This window comes from Falco naumanni, chromosome Z, assembly GCF_017639655.2.
Source record: "Falco naumanni isolate bFalNau1 chromosome Z, bFalNau1.pat, whole genome shotgun sequence".
In the NCBI taxonomy this organism is placed as follows: Eukaryota; Metazoa; Chordata; class Aves; order Falconiformes; family Falconidae; genus Falco; species Falco naumanni.
Window position 1 is genome coordinate 30,775,835 of NC_054080.1, and position 20,509 is coordinate 30,796,343.

At 45.4% G+C, this 20,509-nt stretch overlaps 1 protein-coding gene across 1 annotated transcript in view; it reads left to right on the forward strand.

The window, feature by feature from the left end:
- Positions 1–6,564: 6,564 nt before the first annotated feature.
- The window catches only part of CPLX1 (complexin 1), a 115,640-nt gene continuing 101,695 nt past the window's right edge, over positions 6,565–20,509 (forward strand). The window contains exons 1-2 of the mRNA XM_040580760.1: positions 6,565–6,803; positions 7,711–7,813. Coding sequence (XP_040436694.1) covers positions 7,783–7,813 — 31 coding nt within the window. The 5' untranslated portion in view covers positions 6,565–6,803; positions 7,711–7,782. The remainder of the gene's footprint in view (positions 6,804–7,710; positions 7,814–20,509) is intronic.

A 20,509-nucleotide genomic window follows, 5' to 3' on the forward strand; every position in this document is an offset into this window, starting at 1 on the left:
AAGAGATATGCACACGCTGACCTCATGCCTGATGGAAAGTTAAGAAGAATAAATGATTAAGTTGTTTGTTATGACTGGGAAATTATGACTACTGGGGTGAATAGCTCCCTGCCAAGTTGAGTTCAGAACCTGGGACTTTACCTTTTTGCACAGGAAAAGAAATACAGGCCATAGCATCTAATACGAAGCTAGCATCTCAGCTGAGTATGTTGTTTTCCTGCATTCCCTTTCTTTGCCAAGAAGCAGAGTAATGAAAGAAGGAAAGGCATGGAACTAGTTGGGAAAATGGAAATTCTGTTCTAAAGTATGTTAAAAATTTTGAATCTTGCTTCCACTCTGAATTGCAACAAAGGAGAAAATTGTGACCCTTTTCTTTGCCTCCATGACATGGAAAATCTGAAAGATGTACTCTGATATGATTATGTGTTTAGTTTTGATACAGACGTGTATTGCTGGAAGAAAAGGGTCAAGACAAAATGCTGCCAAGTGCAGCATTTTTGCCGTATCAAAGAAGAATGCCTTAACAACATCAAATATAAGAAAATAAAAATATTTTCTTTCGCTTGCTTGCCTTTAAACCTCTGTACGAACTGACACATTTCCATATAATGCAGCAATTTGGATGACTTATTTACTGATTGAAAAATTAATGTCAAAAATAATTGAAATAGTAATCTCATAACAAAAGTTTGATATGTTTTTGATGGACACATGATGATTTGATGACCCAAGTGATACAGAAGGGTTCTCACCTGTGTGGACAATTTCCACCTGCCAAAGAAGTCTTATAATGTAGAAAAAGTAAATCCTGGAGATAAGAGCTACAGATCTTTACCACATCATGCCTATCTATCCACAGGAGTCAGAGACCTGCTGAGATGGGACTCTGTCTGCGAAGGCAAGAGCTTGTTCAGAGAACAGAAAACAGAGAAAGGGATAGAGCTACAGGGACCAGATGGGTAGAACAAGGAGGGTACAAGAAAGAAACCACCAGCTTAGGAGCTAGAAGCTGTAAACAGCAGGCCACCAAGGAGCTTGTTCATAAACCAGACTTGTACACCTGTGCTCACAGCGAGGAAAATATAATATGCATACCTGCTTCTGCATGTCATGGAGAAAGGGCAATCAGTACATGTTTGTTTCAGGATTTATAAGCACAGGCAGCTAAAATCTGATCTTGTGATATAGCTGCAGCAAATGTTCACATAAAAAGGTCATTTTCCAGAACTCTGAAGTGACTTTTTCTTCAGAGCTATCAGAAATGGTTGAAAAGTCTTTCACAGTTTTGGCTTAAGGGAAAGATCCACTTCTTTAAAAGAATGTATCTATATATTTTCTCTTTGGTTAGAAAATAAAGAGCTTACTTAAAACCTGCTCTGAGTGGAAGAACAAGAAACAAAGCAGTACTTTTGGAGAAAAACAAAACAAAACAAGCCAAAACCCAAACACCAAACAAACAAACAAAAAACCCAGCTACATGTAGTAGGTTTGTGTTCAATGAGCTAAATCACTGGAGGGGCTGCATCTGCTGTCCACAAACTACCTTTAGCAAGTGTCTGACTCCTCTGTCTCGGTAGCTGTATTGATTAAAAGCTAATCATCTGCTGCTGTCCAGGTTCTGCCTGCAGTGCACTAAACAGTGCTGCAGTTACATCAGTGTGAGTTAATAATAAGGTGGGGGTGGGGGGTCGGGGGAAGTGGGGGGAAGGGAAAAAGAGACAAAGTTGGTTTATTTTAGGCAGTGGCTTAAGTATTTCTGTAACCTTCATACTTGGTTTGAGAGCTTTCTTATTAGTACTGTTTTTACATGGCATTGATTTCAGTTTAGCAGTCAAACACCATATGGAATTGAATAATCAAACATTGCATTTAAAGATGTTGAAATGAAACATCTTGACTCATTCGATATTTTTTCCCCTCTTCTCTTTCTTTTTGAGGACCTGAATATTCATTTTTCTATGGAAAACATGACCCAAACCAATTATTGGCTTTTTCCATCTTCCTACACAGACATCAGTAATGCACAGATTCCCAGCTGCTGGAGAAGAGTCTGAGTTCCATGGACAAAGCCCCATGGAGGAGCTCCTTGCTCTGAGTTTTCTGTACTCTTCATCTCCAGCAAGCAAGGTCACAGAGTGGATTCCTGTCCTAGTTCTGTAAAGGAAGAATAAGCCTGTTCCCACAATCAGGAGCAGTTGTATCTCAGTCACACAGTGCAAACCAGACCAAGAACTGTCTCTGGTCTTCTGGGAGGTTTTGGAGGTGCTGGCAGTGGCCTCCGTGTGTGCGGCAGTGCTCTGCTGTCTGTCATGCTGGGGTGGATTCTGCATGGAGGTACCCATGTCCATCTCTTAGCCGCATGAGGGAACATTGCTGTTACTGAGATTTGTTGCTGTCCAGTAAATAGGCCATTAAATTGCATTACTGCCAGATTAATATTCATAAATATTCCAAACATAATACATTGTTATATGCCATCAGAAAGAAAATCCATGAAGCATTGCTCATATCGTTGCCATGACTGGGCAAGCTATTTCTCTTGTAGCAGGAGTTATGTATCTCATAACTGTCCAGGTTCACATAACATAATCACATATGTAAATCACATAACAGATCCCTGTGAGTCCATCTGTCAGTTGGATTCTTCAGCAAATTGAGGAAAGGTTGTGTCAGAATCCCTCTGTTCAATTCCCGAGGTAAAATCCTTCTCCAGAAACCTTTCTGAGACTATGATTAGACACAGGCCTATAGATTACATCACCTTGTTCTGACCGTGTCCTTTCTTGCCTCTGTGCCTGAAACCTGTGTGGTGAGGAGAGTACTGGTGGGATCTTTCCTAACCGATGTCAGTACCAGTGTGGCCTAGACAGGAGGTACCCTAGGTTTTTGTACTGAGGGGGCTACAGCGGTGGTTTCTATAAGATGTCAGAAGCATTCCCCATGTCCAGTGGAGCCAATGCCAGCTGGCCTCAAGACAGACCTGCCTGCTGGCCCAGGCTGAAATAACCAACGAAGGTAGTGGCACCTCTGTGATAGCATATTAAAAAAAAGGGGGGTGGGGTGGGGTGGGAATTTGCATCATCAGGACAGAGGAGTGAGACAATGTGAGAACAACAACTCTGCAGACACAACGTCAATGAAGAAGGAGGAAGAGGAGGTGTTCCAGGTGCCAGAGCAGAGATTCTCTTGCAACCTGTGGTGAAGACGATGGTGAGGCAAGCTGCCCCCCTGCAGCCCATGGAAGTTAACAGTGGAGCAGATATCCACCTGAAGCCCATGGAGGTCCATGCTGGAGCAGATATCCACCTGCAGCCCACGGAGGACACCCACGCTGGAACAGGTAGATGCCTGAAGGAGGCTGTGACCTGTGGAAGCCAACACTGAAGGTGGACTTTGCTGGCTGGACTCGACCCCATGTGGGACCCACACTGAAGGACTGCACCCCATGGGAGGGACCCATGCTGGAGCAGTGTCTGAAAAAGTGCAGCACAAGGGAAGGACTTGTGTTGGAGAAGTTCATGGAGAACTGTGTCCCATGAGAGGGAACCCACGCTGGAACAGGGGAAGAGCGTGAAGAGAAAGGAGCAGCAGAAACAACGTGTGATGAACTGACTGTAATCCCCATTCCCCATTCACCTGCACTGCTTGGGGGGAGGAGGGAGAGAAATCAGGAACTAAGCCTGTGAAGAAGGGAGGGGTGAGGGTGTTTTTTCTGATTGGAATGGTAATAAATTAAACTAATTTTGCCCAAGTTGAGTCTGTTTTGCCTGTGATGGTAACTGCTGAGTGATCTCCCTGTCTGTGTTTCAACCCATGAGCCTTTTGTTAGATTTTCTCTGCCCTCTCCAGTTGAGGAGGCGAGTGATGGAATGGCTTTGGTGGGCACCTGGCATTCACCCAGAGTCAAAACACTACATGGGGTCATGTTTCACTGCCTCATGCATCTTGATTTTCTGAAGCAGTTGTATAATCTGAAAAAAGTGGAAGTAGTTTGGGGACAGAACCATGGTTACATGACCTTTGGAGAGTCAGCTGGCTCTGAAGACTGACCAGCAGCTCTAAACAGGTCAATGAGAAGCTCAAGGATCTCTCAGGGTCTTCTTGATAAACCTATTGTTTTGCCTTGCTTGTGAAAGCCCTGTGGATGACATTGCTTTATTCCCTGCACAAAAGGGAGGACATTTGCCATTGCAAAGCTTGTAAGTAGCTTATGGAGAGGAATGATTACATTTCTCAGCAATCCCACATGGCTGTGCTGACCTTTGACTGCTACAGGAGTTCCTTGACATAGCATTCTCTAGGATCCCCAAAGCAGGAAGGAAAAACCTGGTCTTAGGCATTTAGGTGTTTTAACTACTAGCCCACAACTCTCCGATCCTTGTGTTTGAGGGCATTTGAGTTGTTCTTTCCCAGACTCCAGGATATAAGAGCAAGGTGTGCACCTGGAGGTTTAGTAGCATGGAGCTGGCACAATGCCATCCTCCCCAGGAGCAATCACACGATGAAGAAAGAATGTGAGGTGCTGTATAACAGACTCAAACTACAAGTCCTGCTCAAAATTATATGTGCACTTGGGGAAGGAACACAGACCTGGAAATGGTGTATTAATTGCACAAGAATCTGGGCGCACAATTCCAGCAAGCTTCAATTTCTTGGGCACAGCCATCTATGCTGAGCTACTGCTATGGTATTTATGCAAGTAAGAGAATCAAAAAGCTACCAGTATGCCCTTTGGATTAGAAATGCTGGGCGTGAGTCAAGGCTTAAAATAAAAGAGTTCCCCATCCCTTCTAGACATTATTTTTTCCTTTCTGAAGTTTGTAAAAATGCAGCACATGCCTACCCAGCTGAGCTTCTTAGGCTGATACTAGTGTATATTGGAAAAGAGGTTTTCTGGGAGCTCTTTAGAATAGAATAGAACAGAACAGAACAGAATAGAATAGAATAGAATAGGATAGAATAGGATAGAATAGAATAGAATAGAATAGAATAGAATAGAATAGAATAGAATAGAATAGAATAGAATAGAATAGAATAGAATAGAATAGAATAGAATAGAATAGAATAGAATAGAATAGAATAGAATAGAATAGAATAGAATAGAATAGAATAGAATAGCATGGGATGAGATGAGATGAGGTGAGGTGAGGTGAGGTGAGGTGAGGTGAGGTGAGGTGAGGTGAGATGGAACAGAACCGAACCGAACCGAAGCGAACAGAACAGTGGAAGGGACCCGCAATGATCATCTAGTCCAACTGCCTGACCACCTCCGGGCTGAAAAGCATGTTATTAAGAGCATTGCCCAACTGCCTCTTAGACAGTGACTAGCACGGGGCACCGAGGCAGACCCGGGTGGACGCTCACTGTCCTGAGCACAGAAACATGCCCTCCCGCATCTGAGCTGGCACTCGAGGGCTCCGCAGGCTGCCCGGCCGCGGTGGCCGGCATCGCTGCCCGGGAGGGGCTGGTTCGAGCCCGCCGCGCCTGCTGGAGCTGCAGGACCCTCCCCGCGACGCCATCAGCCGAGGTGGCCCAGCGGGTCGTGCCGGCGCCACCCCGGGATGCCAGCGCCGCCGCTGCCCCACCCCCGGGGCAGCCACTTCTGCCGGCACGATTCCCCTCCTCCCTCCCCCCTCCTTTTAGCCCCGTATCTGTTGCTTTGCGGGCTGCTGTCCCGCCTCATTCGCTGGCGACAGAAGGGCGGATCAGCAGTCACAGCCGGTCCCTTCCCCACGAAGCCTCCAGTGCTGCCGGCACCCCCGAGCCGGGTGCCAGTGCCGGTGCCGTCAGGGGTTCTGCTCCGCTTTGCCACGGAGCGCTCGCACCGCGCGTGGCTCCCTCCCCCTCCCCTGCAGACGCCGTCCCGAATCCCGGCTGGACACCGGAACGCTGCACGCGCGCCTTTCAACGGGCAATGGCAGGGAGGGGACTTTCCCCTTCGCCCCCCCCCTCACCCCCCCCACCCCCCTCTTCCCGCCTCCTCCTGTGCTGAAACACCGCTGGATAACGATCCGATAGCCGAACAGCTGGCGATCCTTCTCCGGCCACAGTAAAATCCTAGGCGAAGGAGGAGGGAAGAGAAGGCTGTTCCCTTCCTACCTTCTTCATATGCCTCTCCAACTCCTTCCAGGACCTAGGGGATGAGAGGGGATCTCCGGGAAGGACCAGAACAGAGGACGCGGATAGCTCTCCCACCCTCCCCCCTTTTCAGGAAGCCGTATTTGCAGAGATTCCCCCTGGCACACGCACACACTGACTCCTGAGGAGACGCATGGAAGCAGTTGCAAAATGCAACAGAGGGCTGACACTCCCCTCCTTCCCCCAGGCAAAGCGCAAGGACACCTGGCTGCTGCAGACGGCTGGGGATGGGGTGGGGGACGTGCACGCAAAATACACGCACCCATCCGAGGGGCTGGGGACCGCAGGGGGCCCCCTCGGTGGCGAGCATCGGGGGGCGAGGGCGGCGCAGGGAAGGGGCGGGGGAGCCGGAGGCAGGGGGAGGGAGAGAGCCCAGCTCCCGCAACGAGGGGAGGAGGAAGGAGGGACCGTGTTGGTGGGATGGTCCGGAAATCCTGTGATAAAAAGAGGGGCGCGGGGGAAAAGTAGGGAGAAGCTCTGGACAAATTCTCTCTCTCCCACCCCGTACCTGCAACTTCCCCGGCAGCCCTCGGGCACATGGGCGCCGGCCGGAGCCTCTAGGAGCTGTGCGGAGCGGGGAGGAGCGGAGCAGCCGCAGCCACCTGCCGCCGGCCCGGCACAGCACAGACCGGCTCAGCTCAGCACCGCGCCCGCCGCCGAGCGAGGTACCGGCGCCGGGGCGGGCGGGCCGGGCCGAGCCGGCCGGCTTGCAGCGGGGCGGCGGGGTGCAGGCATTCAGGGACGGAGGACGCCCTCGCCCTCCGTGTGCTGGCGGGCCGCGCAGCCCCGCGGCACGGCCGTGATCCTGTACGAGAGCCGGTACCGGGCGGAGGGCGGCAGCCTGCCCCGGAGCCGAGCCGCCGCTCCCTGCGGCCGGGGCCAGCAGAGGGAAGCAGCAGCCTGCGCGGCGGGGCTGCGGGGCTGCACCTGGGCCGCCCGGTCTCAACCTTGAGCCGTCCCGGGTTTTCATGAGGAGGCGCAGCCCCCTCCGGCATTGCGCTGAGGGCTCCCCGGGTGAGGGTTCCGCGGGGCTGGCTGGGGGAGCTGGGCGCGCATCCGTGCTCTCCATCCAGCCGCCCCGGCTGCATCCGCACCCGAGTCTCCCGGCTTCCCCCGCTTGCCCGCACGGGCACTTGCGGAGCGCTTCACCTTCAAATGCCCCCTCAGCTGTCCCCAGCGGAGCTGCCGCTCCGGAGCTAGCTCTCCGAAAACCGAGAGGGCGAGAGGCAGGCGGGGAAACGAGAAAGTTCAAAGGTTTAACGCCTTCCTGCCCGCCTGCAGGAGACAAGCCGGGAGAAGCACCTCACTGCTCCCCCAGGCTCACTCCCGGCCACCTGCCCTGCCCGGGGGGAACCACTGTGTCCCCTTACCTCCTCCTCCTCCCGCCCGTTCCCTGTTCACCAGCATACAGCTCTGCTCCCCAGGTGCCTTGTCCTGGCAGGGATGGGGGGTGGGAAACTTGCCTGCCCTCAGACAAGGGGAGGAAAGCTGCTGGAGAGAGAGCCGAGACCGGGCAGCAGCCTTTTCTGCTCCTGGAGGCACCATTCCTCTTTTGACTGTGCTTCTTTGCAGGCTGCACTCCAAGGATTCCTGGTCTCGGTGCATGTGAGGTGTGAAGGTGGGCAGCACCCCTAAGCCATCACCATGGATTTTGTTATGAAACAAGCTCTAGGAGGTAAGTGTGATTGGCACGTGAAGAGTCTTGCAGCCCTCCCTCCCCTCCCCTGTGCACCTGGCAAGAGAGGGCATGGACTGCTATGAGGCTCTGGTAGGGTCTGTAGCTGGAAGAGCTGTTTGGGAACATGGAAGAGCACATCTGTTCACTGGCTCATGATCCCAGAGCCAAGTGTTTTGAAGAATCTGAGCGGGAGAGGGCAGCATCAAGCAGAGACCAAAGCCCCGTGTCGGGAGAGACCTCCCACACAAAGTGTGCAGGCCCTGGGTTATACCTAATCTTGCACCCTACCAGCTGGCTGCACATCCTGCTGTACAGTGCACAGGTCTTTGCTTTGCTTATTGCAATGCTACTGAGGCAGGTATTACAAAGGCTGCAGACAGGTTTAGCTGAAGCAAACCCAAAGAAGGAGTAGCATTTTGTGTATGTGTACGAGCCCCCTTTTCATCCTTCCCCCAAATGCTGGCCCGACCTTTACTAAAAAACAGCCAGTGCAGAAATGTTTGTATCTGGTATTTGGAGAGTTATTTTTAATATGAATATTGCTGCAATATGCAGGGAAACAGTAATAAAGAATCCTTCCCCCCGCTCCCCAGGATATGATGGCAACTTCTTACGTGGTTTCAATACATTTCCTTCCATGTGTGATGAATTGTTTTAATGGTGGCAAATAGAAAAGGCAGTGGTGTGAGGGGGAGAAACTGAGAACGGTACAAAAGTATTTGGGAATGAGATTCGTTCGTTCTGCCACAGTTGTGCTGCCTTTCTGGGCTGCTTGACCTGAACATTCAGTCAAAACAAGGCTGTCACTGAGACTATACTGAATGCTGTCTACTATTGGGAACTGGAATAGTTGTCATCAGAAGAAGTCAGCGAGGTGGTTCTGCTCATTCTCTTTTGTACCATTATCTTATGTGTTCATTTTCCTTTGATGAAACTGTAGAATCATGGGAATGTAAGAATGTTTCATGCATAGTGTTATTGGTGTCTTATGCGGCTTCAGCATTTACTGCAGGACTCCCTCCCATGGCATGGAAATGTGATTTTCATCTCTGAAAGCAAAGGAACTCTTGTGTGTGTCTCTCTTTTTTTCACCAACGGCGAAAAATTCTCACAGTTAAGAACAGAAAAAGCAACCCAAGTTTTAGTTGGGCTGTTCTGAATGGGAAGATTGAACTAAAGAAGAAAGAGTCTAATTTGATTGCACAAAATAGCAAGATATGAAGATAACTGTGAGAAGCTAACATTCTTTATGGTAGTAGCATTACTCTTCAGTGCCTCTTTTGAAGGACAAATAGATTTGAGAAGAGCAGGTTTTGCAGTTTGCTACAGTGATATAAGGTTGCTTGCACAGAAATGAGAAAGTTTACCTGCAAACTGGAAATACAGCCACTGCAGCTGGAGATCACTGAATCCACTAAAGGGAAATAACTGCTTAGAGACTGCAGTTAGAGGCAGGGGGAGGAAGGTTGCAGCAGAGGAGTAACAGCTGAGATGCATGCCTTTTCTTGCAGCTTAGTGACTAACCTGAGTTGGAAACTGTCTGCTGATGCTTAACAGCATTCACTCTGGGCAGACTTTCATTCTAACATAACGTTGCATGCCAGGGTCAGGGTTTGCGTTATAATAGCAGTTGATGAGAAGGCAAATTCAAGAAGCATCTTTTGGTGATATCTGTCAAGATGCTGCCCAGGTCACCAGCTCTTCTCCCGGATGACTTAATGTGTCTGGAACTTGCCCGCTTACTCAATAAAGAAGTCACTGCAGAGTGATAAAATCCAGGAAATGTTAATTCATGGAGACTTATTTTTAAATCAGAAATAGTTTCAAAGAGGATAAACAAGATATCTCAGAGCAAATATAACATGGAAAGTAAAGGTGGTTTTGGATACTTGTTTCCCACTGGAGCTAAAGCTCAAGCTGATGCAAGCATGCCATCTGGCCACACTGGCGCAGCAAACCAAGGACTAAAGGTTACAGTTTGTTTCCTTAATTATGGAGCCAGAACCTTTTTTTGTCTGCCAGTTCTGACATCCAAAGGCAAATGCCCAAACTGAGTAAAGCATTAAACTGCTGGTGGGTGACAGGCTTGCTTTGGCTAGGATGCAAGGTGTGATCTGCTAGTAAGCTTTTAAATTATCCCCACTTTCAGGGAGATTTTCTTGTGGTTTTCATTATTTTAGTTTAATGTGGCTTTTCTCAGAACACCTCTGAATTAATTCTGCTGTCTGCTTGGGATTTTTTGAATGGTACAAAAGTTCTGCTGGCTGTCATCCTGTTACTGGGATACTTGAGGGCCCAAGGGTCTTAGCCATTTTCATATGGAAAAGGAGAAGGAGAAAGCCCATGGGAAGGTGCAAGGGATTTGTCTGAGGTGGGATCATGATGTGGTTGAAGAGACAGATTTCTTACAGCAGAAACTAGCATTGTGCAGGCCAGAATGCTGTGAAGTTATGGATATACAGAACACACAATAGCTCTGATTCTGTACTACATGGTGTTGTGCAAGCCCCTTTTGATGTGCTTCTTTTATTACCATGCATAGAAGAAATGTCTAGCTGGGATGCCTGCCTTAAATAGTGACTTTTCCTAGTATCAGCCTGTGGATAAATCATGTAATTAATTTCATAAATAATCATAACATATAATGATAAAAATAATCATGAATAATTATGCATATGAATGGTACTGTCTAAATTTCTTCTTTGTGCTACCCCTTGAACTCATTGCACAATGCAAATCCCATCAGGAGGAAGGGTATGTTAGAGTTTCTGGATAGTTAATCACCGTGCTATATTACAGGCATGATTTTCTGTTGTATTGACAGCAGCTTAGAGTGAGGACTGCTGCTTGGCATTCACTTCTTTATCTGTCAAGATTCAGCGGAGACTTGTTTTCGTTCATAAGTATTCTTGAAATACTGTAGGCAGAAGGCAAATGCAACCAGATTGCCATCTGGAATATGTCAGCAGGGGGGGACTGCCTACTTAATGTCCCTTACTGGCAGCTTTGGTTCAGTGAGGTATACGACAAACACAGTCCAGAGGGAGTCCCCTTGTCCTTGAAGGTAGGCAGCGATTTAAACCCTCCTGAAGACAACGGGATATAAGTCACTGTCCGTAAGCTCTGAAAAAGCAGCCCCTGTGCTAAGCTTACATTAGTGAAGATGTGTGTGTGAATGCTAGACAAGCCTGAATGGAAACAGTACCAGTGTTTAACAACATCTTAGCAGTGGCCTTCTGTGTGACTTACGGAGTGTGTATTTTGCTGCTGCATTTGCTTCACTTTACTTGCTTGTGATGTGAGGATTACGTCCTTGATTTTCCCTGGGGCATTCAGTGAGACTGATTGCAGTTAGAGGAAATACAGACCTGTCCAGGATGGAACAGACAGTGAAATAACCAGTGTTTTCTGCTTTTTCCTTCTCCAATTCAGCCTCTTGTTTCTCACATTTGCAGTTCTCTGCTGAGCCTCTCTCCTGTTCTGGGACCTCATGCATCAGCTAGACTGTGCTCCTCTGGTTATGTTAACGTGTGAAGTCCTGGAGCAGTACAGAAACTGTAATGCAGAACAGCAAGTTGCACTGCCAACAAATAGCACTGGTGTACTTCTGGGGTCTCTTTAGCTTGTAATCCTTGAAACCTGTGACACGTAAGGTCTTTCATTTTGCAGTCAGGTGCTTCCAAATCACAAAGACTTAAGAATCTGAGATGAGACAGAGGTCTCCAGCCCCCTGTAGCATGTGGTAGATCTTGGGAGCCTATCTACCTTTGTTCTCAGATAACATCTGCCTATATGTTGTGCAGTTCTGGGCCCCAAAATTTAAAAAGGATGTTAAGGTACTTGAATGCGTCCAGAGGAGGGCAACAAAGCTGGTGGAAGGGCTGAAAGGCATGCCCTGTGAGGAGCTGCTATCGACTCTGGGTTAGTCTAGTTTGGAGAGAAGGAGGCTGAGGGTAACCCCATTGCTCCCTACAGCTGCCTGAGGGGGGGAAGTGGAGAGGGAGGTGCTGACCCCGTCACCCTGGGGTCCAGTGACAGGATGTATGGGAATGGCTCAAAGCTTCATTAGAGGAGGTTCAGACTTCTTTACTGGGGGGGCAGTCAAACACTGGAACAGGCTTTGTAGAGAGGTGGTTGATACCCCATGCCACCCATGTCAGAATTTGAGGTGTTTGGACAATGCCCTTAGTAACAGGCTTTAGCTTTTGTTCAGCCCTGAAGTGGTCAGGCAGTTGGACTAGATGATCATTGTAGGTCCCTTCCACTGAACTATACTATTCTAGGCTATTCTATTCTATAAATTCTTGAGTAAGAGTATAAGATGAATTCTGCAGCCTGTTTGTAGTATGGTTGTGTTCTTGATGTATTATCTTCTGGATCCCTTTTTCCTTGTCTCATGCTTTGAGTATATGCATTGTAATGACATTTTGAAGATGAAGAGGTAGTGTTGGTGTCTGATGGATACATTTTTCACAAGGAATGGTTTTATAGGCCTTTTTTTTTTTGCCTAATGCATGCTGCTGGCAAAGCTATTTTCTTCAAGAAATTGGATTGAGTGCAGTCTTGATATCTGTTGCCAAGACAAGGATAGAAAGGAAAATCCCATGGAGGTGTCTTAGTGCTTCCAGAAAAACAAAACTAACATAGGTTCTATAGCTGTGCAAGGCTGATTAATCTATATCAGCCTTGGATTTTCCTTGTTAATTTATTTGAGGCCAGATCTTCCAATGGAAGCCTACAGTGCTTAGATTGTTCTTCAGGAATTCCCATTAAAGCCAAGGAGCAAGATATCTTCCAAGGAAGCAAATTGTTGATCGTGGAGATGATACCAGTGAAACAACTACATTGAGGGTCAGCTGATTTATTTCATCCATGATCCAAACCAGAAGGAGGAAAACTGGCCAGGTCCTTTCTTCCTGTGCCTTTCTTGAGAAACCTTCATTTTATGTTTGTTTGCCTCTGTTGGGTGTGTTGTTGTTGTAACCCTACAAATACTCTCACTTGTGTCTGCTGGGATCTTACTTATGTTTGCCTTATTTGTAAGCAGGCGTTGAGAGCAGTATGCTTATTTAGTATTGTTGGAGGAAATGAGCAACCTTCAGCCTGCTGATTGTAAAGGTACACCACAAAGAGCTTAACTAAGATTTCTCCTGCTGAGCATCTGCTTGCCAGGAGCCTGCTTGGAATAGAATGGCATGGATAAGCAGGAAGTTTTCCCACTTGGAGAGGAGAGAGAGGAAGAAATAAGGAAGTTTTCCCTCTTGGAGAGGAGAGAGAGGAAGAAATAAGGAAGTTTCACATGCATTGAGGAGTTTGTCTAGGATTCCTTCATGACAGAACAAAAGATGCTTCTCTTTGATTCTTTGTTCACTTCAAAGGAAATTCTGCATACTTTTCATTTTGACATCTGTTGTTGTACACCTGAATATTTCTGGCTTTTTTTTGGTGTGTCTTTCATAATTGAAGTTGGTTCTCAAGGGGGGTAGAGTAGAGAAAAATTATGGTTTCTTGCCAGCTACATACTTTTGGCACAAATAACATTTTTCAATGCTGATTTTTGTTGTCCTGTGTTGATAGAAAACACTACCTGCAGCAGTGGATTTAGAGCTGGGCAGGAGACTAGTGCATTATGCATTACACTTATTCAGACCTTCCTGGTGAAATGAGACTCTGAAAATGTAAGCTGCTGGTTTGCCTTTGTGCTGGTCCTCAGAGACAGGGAAGTTCAGACCGTAGTTCAGCTGTTAGCTGTGGAGACCTATTCACTAGCTCATGTGCTGGCAAAAGGACAGCCATGAAAGAAGGCAGGTATATTTGAATGCTGATATACATGGGAGAGCTTCGTGCTTCGACCAGAAGTGAAGATAGAGCTATGAAATCAAATACGTGCAGACCACGTCTTTAGAAATCTTGCTGAGATAAGTTGAGAGTGAATGGACTGCTTGTGTTTGTTAGTGCTGCAGTAATGTACAGGGTTCCAAATGATCTAATTTATATCTGCAGAGGTTCTCCATTCTTAAGGGAAGAGAGACACCCTGCCCTTGTGGAGGACAGGAATGACTGTCTCATTCTGGAGCACCTCCAAGGCCAACAGCACAAAAATCCATCCTAGCAGGAAGATATTTGCATGGAAAATTGCAGTATGAATTCTCTGGAAGCTACATGGAGAACAGAAATCCTCCAGCAGATTTTGAAGGTCACCAGATTGTTGAGGAGGCCTGGAAAAGAAGTGCTGGTAAACAGGAAAGGCTGGCATAAAGAAAGGGACAGATCTCCAGTGTGTGGCCCCTGGCTTGTCTCAGGTCAGAGAGCTGCATGAAAATGCATGCTCTTCTGCTTCAATACCATGGTCACTTCTTCAAACCTGACATGATAGTGCTCAAAGGAAAGAGAGGCTGGTGCTGAGGCTGACAGATGCAGGTTCTAGTATTTTCTAGGGTGGGAATCCATAGTTTTTCAGGCCCTTGGAAAATGGATATAGTTCATAAAGTGGTGACTATTGGATATTAGTCCCTCAAAGCTGCAGGATTTATACTCCCACTTCCAATAGCTGGAGATGTAGCATGCTGTGGCTCTTCCAGGTTCTCTGACTCTCCTCTTTCAGTGGTGGGACAGAGAACACTCTGCCTTAGCCTTGGGTACTCCTGTTTGAGAACTTGCAACTCTGCACTGCCTTTGTATAGTCATTGCATGTGCTGAAATCAAGTGCTCGCTCAAGGCTACACAGAACTGTAAGCATCTGCTAAGTTATGGCTTTGAGAACTATGTTGGTTGGCATCTTATTTTCCCCCCAACAGCTTGATTGTGAGAGCTTGGATACAGGCAGTTCTGTTTCTTGCAGATTGGCTTTAGTGGCTGGATGACATGTCTCAAAGGGTGTAAGGCTTTGCTGAGAATTTCTACAGGTTGCTGAGCAGATCGTCAATGTGGTTTGCTAAAGGTTAACAGCTGCAGATACAGACATGGCAAAGGTTACTAGTGATCTTACTAACACTCCTACAAATCATGGTGCATATTGCAAACAAAATACTTCAAACAAATTGCGTCTCTCTATTAGGGACAAATTGATCATGGTCTGCAATTCAAGAATTTATTAGTTTTTTTACACACACACAGTTTTAAATGAGTTGATTTCAAATTGGGTGGATGATGTCACTGCAGCAATGCATTAGTACAAACAATAAATTTAATCACTAACTTTGATGTGCATCTTTTTACAATTTGAATTTCTCGTTACCTACAGGAATGAAGCTGCTTAGCAGCTACTTACGGTTTTGCAGGATGATTTGAGTCTTGTGGCTTATTTACAGTGATAGTGACCTTGAAGGAATGTCAAACGTGCAACACAAACAGAAATTCAGGATTCAAAGAGCTGTGAATTATCTTCTGTAGAAAATAAGGAAAGAAATAAAAAACCCTAAGTCTGGAATGGTGCAGCTGTTTTGATAACTCTTTGTCTCTGTAGAGAATAGGAGCAATGAAGAGGGAGGCAGACAACAATTAAAGGAAAAGGGATGGCAAAGATATGTGTGGCAATGCTTAGGCTGGCAGACAGCTGGAGTGCCATGGTTCTGTGTCCCTGGATCCACCTCTTCCTTTTTCCTGGTAAGCACAGGCAAAGCTGACCAGCAGAAAAGAAGTTTTAACCTTTGGTTTAAGGTAACTGGGAAATAGTCTCAGCTGCTGGCCTTGTCTGTGGGAGAACCTTGGGCACGCTTGGGAAGGTCAGTTGCTCTCTGGTGTCTCTCCCAGTTCCCTTTGCATGGGAAGCAGTATGTGGCTCCATTACCCCAAGAGCAGGACACAGTTGCATATGATTCACAGGCATCTGAACACTGCCCTTCTTTTCATGGGAAGGGAATAGCATTCCTTTTGCCTTCTGTCACTCCTTGTTCTGCTTTCAGCAGCTTGCCAGAATTGAACTTGTGCACGTAATGGACTTGAATGTTTGTACTTGACTTAATATTGGCAATGAAACTTTCTTGTTCATTTTGCCTTCCTCCCACCATGTTATTGCATGCAGTGTAAGACTCTGCATGCCCAGTGAAGGGGCAGAAACTGTGTGGGACTGCCTGGTTTGTCCCTGTTCCAGTGCCTGTCTTAAGTGTACGTGTGCATTAAATTCCTTGAAAATGCAAGTATTAATTAAAATTCTAATTTGCAAGAGGTTTTTGTAAAGGTTTTACTAAAACATGTTTTTTTTCATGAAAAGCTTTTAAATACACAGTTTGCCTTTTCTCAGCAACCAAGAAGAGAAAGACTCATCACAAACCTGAAAGACTGCATGAGACTAAGACATCATATCAAAACAGATGTATTTTTAATCTGTGACAACCATCTAATTTATGCTGTGGTTAAGTGGATGCATGCCACTCTTCCTTGAATCAATGTATGGCTCTTACTGAGTGAAATGTTTTGTTCTTTGTGAATGAACCAATTTTTGCGGTTTCCTTCAGATGTATTTTTTCATTAAATGAAAGTCTTTTTATTTAAAAAACCCAAACAAAAAAAAAATGAGGAGAATGAGAAAATATTCAGAGGTTTTGGTAACTGCCAGCATATCAACATAGCTCCTCCTGTGCACAGTTTTAGCTGGGAATAAAACTTTGGAGAGTGTTTAGAAAAACCTCGGTCCCTGTTAGAAATAGAGAGTCTTTTAAATATTTTTTCATTCTGTATATTTAGAACACTTTTCTTGTGACAATTGCAACTTTCTCCTTGGTGTTTTTCTCAGTGCACAATCTAAATTAAATATCAGCAGTTCCTGTTCCATGTCAGCCAAGCTGCACAGTGACAGATTAAAAAGAGCATGAAAAAGTAAATTTATAATTACATGGAGATGCATTAAAATCATGAGGAAAAAGGTTAAGAAGGGACACAACTGCTTTCTCTAAATACATGAGAGAGGTAAACACTGCAGTGAAGGATGAGCTACTTAAAGTGAAGGACAATATTGGTAAAAGAATAATATGAATAAATTGGTCATGAGCATACTCAAGCCAGGAATTAGAAGTGTTTCTGGCTAGAAGAAGAGAACAGCAGCCTGCTGTTGGGGGAAGCTGGGAGAAATGGAAGCCAAGTCTCAGGACGGTTTCAAATAATGTATCAGTGTAATTGTGCATGCCCAGAGAGATAGAGCCAGAGAGTCAGGAAATTTCTGTTCTGAGTGCCTCTATAGAAAGCAGACATCTTTGGCTCTGCACTTGTGAGACTGTCCATAATAACAAAATCATCTTTAAAAGAGGCTTAGCTTGTTTGTTACAATATGTGTTACAACATGCCCAGGGGTCTGGCCCAGCTCAGTGGGAACTAGCAGCGTGCCCCTCCGGGTGAGGCTGAAACAGCTGTAGTTAACTTTCCCTTTTCTGAAAACTTTTTAGCCCTTTCATGTCTGTATGAGAGGAGGAGAGGTCTACCAGCTGTATTATCTCACTGCCTCAAGGATGATCTGAAATCAACTATAAGATTGAAAGCGATTTTATTCCAAAGGACTTTGTGGATTTGCAAAGTAATTTCTAGACTAGCTGACCAGGTTGCTTCTGAGTAAAGCAAGCTCACAGCTACAGTGGATATTTTTCTACCTGTGGTGTTTAAACACGGGCAGAGGTTTTGAGTTTTGCATAACTTGAAATTCCCTCCATGCTGACTTTGACCTGCAGTTCAGATGGAAGCAGTTGTTTTCAATACATTTGTTCATTTGTTTGTTTTATGCTACAGTTGAGAAATAAATGATTTCAGAATGAGGTGTTTCCCTGGAATTTTCTCCCAGTTTTGAACAGTTGTCTGAGAACAAGCTATTGCTGTTATCTTCTTCAATACCAATATTTACTGTCTTATTTGTGATGGGAGATTATTAGACTCAGTTTATGCTCCTGCTTTCTACCCTGGCAATATCCTGGACTTAGGCTCACATTTTGATGTGGCTTAAATCTCTGCCTAGGAAAGGCACTTTAAGAAGGTGCCTTATGCTATCTTAGTACTGAGGAAAAAAAGACATGTTTTATATTCATATATGTAGATGTATGAATCCCTTGGGCTTAAATGTCCCCTGTAGCATTAAGAGGCTCTGCCCCCATGGCTGTTAACTTTCCACCCCAAGTCTCCTTAAAACTACCTGATTACTTCAGGAGTGCCTACCCAAACAAAACCTTCTGCAAGGACACACACGCAGATGGTAGGACACCAGATCACTGCCATAGCAAGATATTGGCTTCTGGAAGAGAAGACGAATCTGCCATCCCTGTCTGCTGACTGTACATCTTCTTGTATTGCCAGCGAGCACTCTGCCAGACAGACATCCCAGTGCAATTCATATCTCTCTGAACACCATGTCAAGGTGCTCCCTTTTCTGGTCATGTGGCTCGAGTTCTCCATTAATGGAGACAATGACTTGCCTCCTGGCTAAGACACTCAATTGGGACTTTTGGTTTTGCCTTTTAACTGTTACCTAGTAAAACTTCTCAGGTGGTACTGCTTCTGCCTGGATTTCAGTTCCCCTGCTCTAAGACAGTGCACATGTGCTCCTGCTATGCTGGCAGCTGCTGTAAGAGTTGCTTAAAATAGATGGGTAAAATGCATCCTCTCGATCACCACCACAGACAAGAATGTTCTGCTTCCACAGCGGCTTAAGTGAAGGCAAAGCTGCTACAGCTGTAACTCTGCTTCACATCTTGAATCCCCTCTCTGGGATAAATGCAGGATATGTCAGCTTCAATGTTGTTTTACCTCCAGCTAGCTACCGTGAATTGCCCACTCTGTGTTAAGAATACCAATTTTTTTTTCTTTCAACTAATAGACATGCTGTCTTATTGCTAGTTCTTACATGGTTATCTGCCTGATATTTATTTAGGACTCGATTTAATGTGTATTGTGCTTTGTACTGTAGAAGACTAGGTCCTTTTTATGTGCTTAAAAAAGTAGTCCTAATTGAAAGACTGCAATTGACAAGAGGCAAACTCTGAACTGTCAGTGAAACCTGAGGCTTGATTTTGCACAACAGGGCCATGAGCCCTCACAGGCACTGTTCTGATACAGCATAATGTAATTTACAAATTTTAACTGTTCTAAACATGTCAGTTTTGACAGAGATCTGTCACTCTAAGTAGCAGTTCTACTAATTTCTTGCAGCTGCAAGTAAAATAATCACAGGGGTTTTCTTCCCCTTCTTTTTAAAAACTCACACAAATCTCCTCAACCTCATGGGTTGGGGTATTTCTTGTTTCCACACAGTCTGAAAATGGTGGGTTAGATCTAACATCTCCAGTGCTGGATGTGCATGGAAGAGGCATTTGTGGCACATAATTAGGGAGGGGCTGACTAAGCCAGAGATGATATTAGTTACATAAGATCTCAATCATATCCCAAGTGCAGTGTGGATGCTTTGGAGTGAAGCAATTATCTATTTTGTTGTCTTAAGAACAGAGTGACCTAGATTCTCTCTGCTTTTTACTCTTTTTTTTCTTTTTTCTTTTTTTTTTTTTTTCTTTTTCCTCACGGGGTGGCCCACTTAGTTGATTAAACTGCAACTCAATTATAACTGGTTGTGTTATAGTTGGGAATAAAGCAGCTGTAAAGAGGCTGGGGTTGATAAAGTAATTCATTTTTTTGCCTTGTTGGTTAGCTGGAAATTATAGCTGGGATTAAGTGACAAGCATTAGTTTTAGTAGCTTTTGGGTGACAGTCATCTCGCAATAGCCTTGGCTGGTAGTAGGGAATGCAAAAGTGATTCAATGAAAAGTTATGTATTTCATGGTAAGAAGAAAAGGTTATGATCCAATTTATAAAAGATTTGAAATAAGCTTTAAATCCAAAATAAGCCCAAAGTCAGGAAATGCATTAACATCATGTTAATTAACAATGTGGGTTTTTTTTATGTGAATACATAAAACACATTGACACTTGTACATTATTTATAATTTTAATGCACCTGCAGGTTCTCTAATAAATCGTCAGAGACATCAGGAGGGCAAATAAGTCATCCAGGTAGAGTTTGCAAAGCAGGTGACCAAACTCCAGCTGAAAACAACCCATCCTATGCAGTCTTGGGTAACCAAATTATCCTTTAGGTTAAGGACATGACAGCCAGGTAGCATTGGCTCAGTGTCATATTTGTTTCCTCATCTATTTTCTCCTTTTACTTAAAGCTCAGAAAACAGAACAAAACCAAGTCTGTTCAGCACAGGACAACCTGGAAAATAAAATTCCTCTTCCCATGAAGTTCAGGGAGGGAAAGGATCCAATAAGAGGTCTTAATCCCTGAAGATATGTACATTCAAATTACACTCCTAGGTAGATGTCTCTAGGTAGATATCTGCAGCAGGGATGAAGCTGTGGATGGAACCTAGCACTAGATTTATGCATGGACTCCAAGTGGTAGGAGAAGTACCTTCTGTCTCTTTGGACTTGATGTATAGCATGGCTTCTTGCTGTATTACCACATCATCTGCAGCTGAGCAGCATGCCCTCACACTGTTGCCATCTGCACATTCAAGTGTGACAACTTCACCAGGTAAAAAAGCAGCTGGCATTCTGCTCTTGTTCCTGTCTCTGACACTGTGGAAAGCTGATGCTGTAAATATATTTCCTGATGGCAGGAGAGAGCAGGCATACCCATTCCTCCTCTGAAAATCCCATCACCCAGGTTCAACTGTAGTGCATAGTCTTGCTGCTCACTTACTGCTTCGGTCTCCGGAA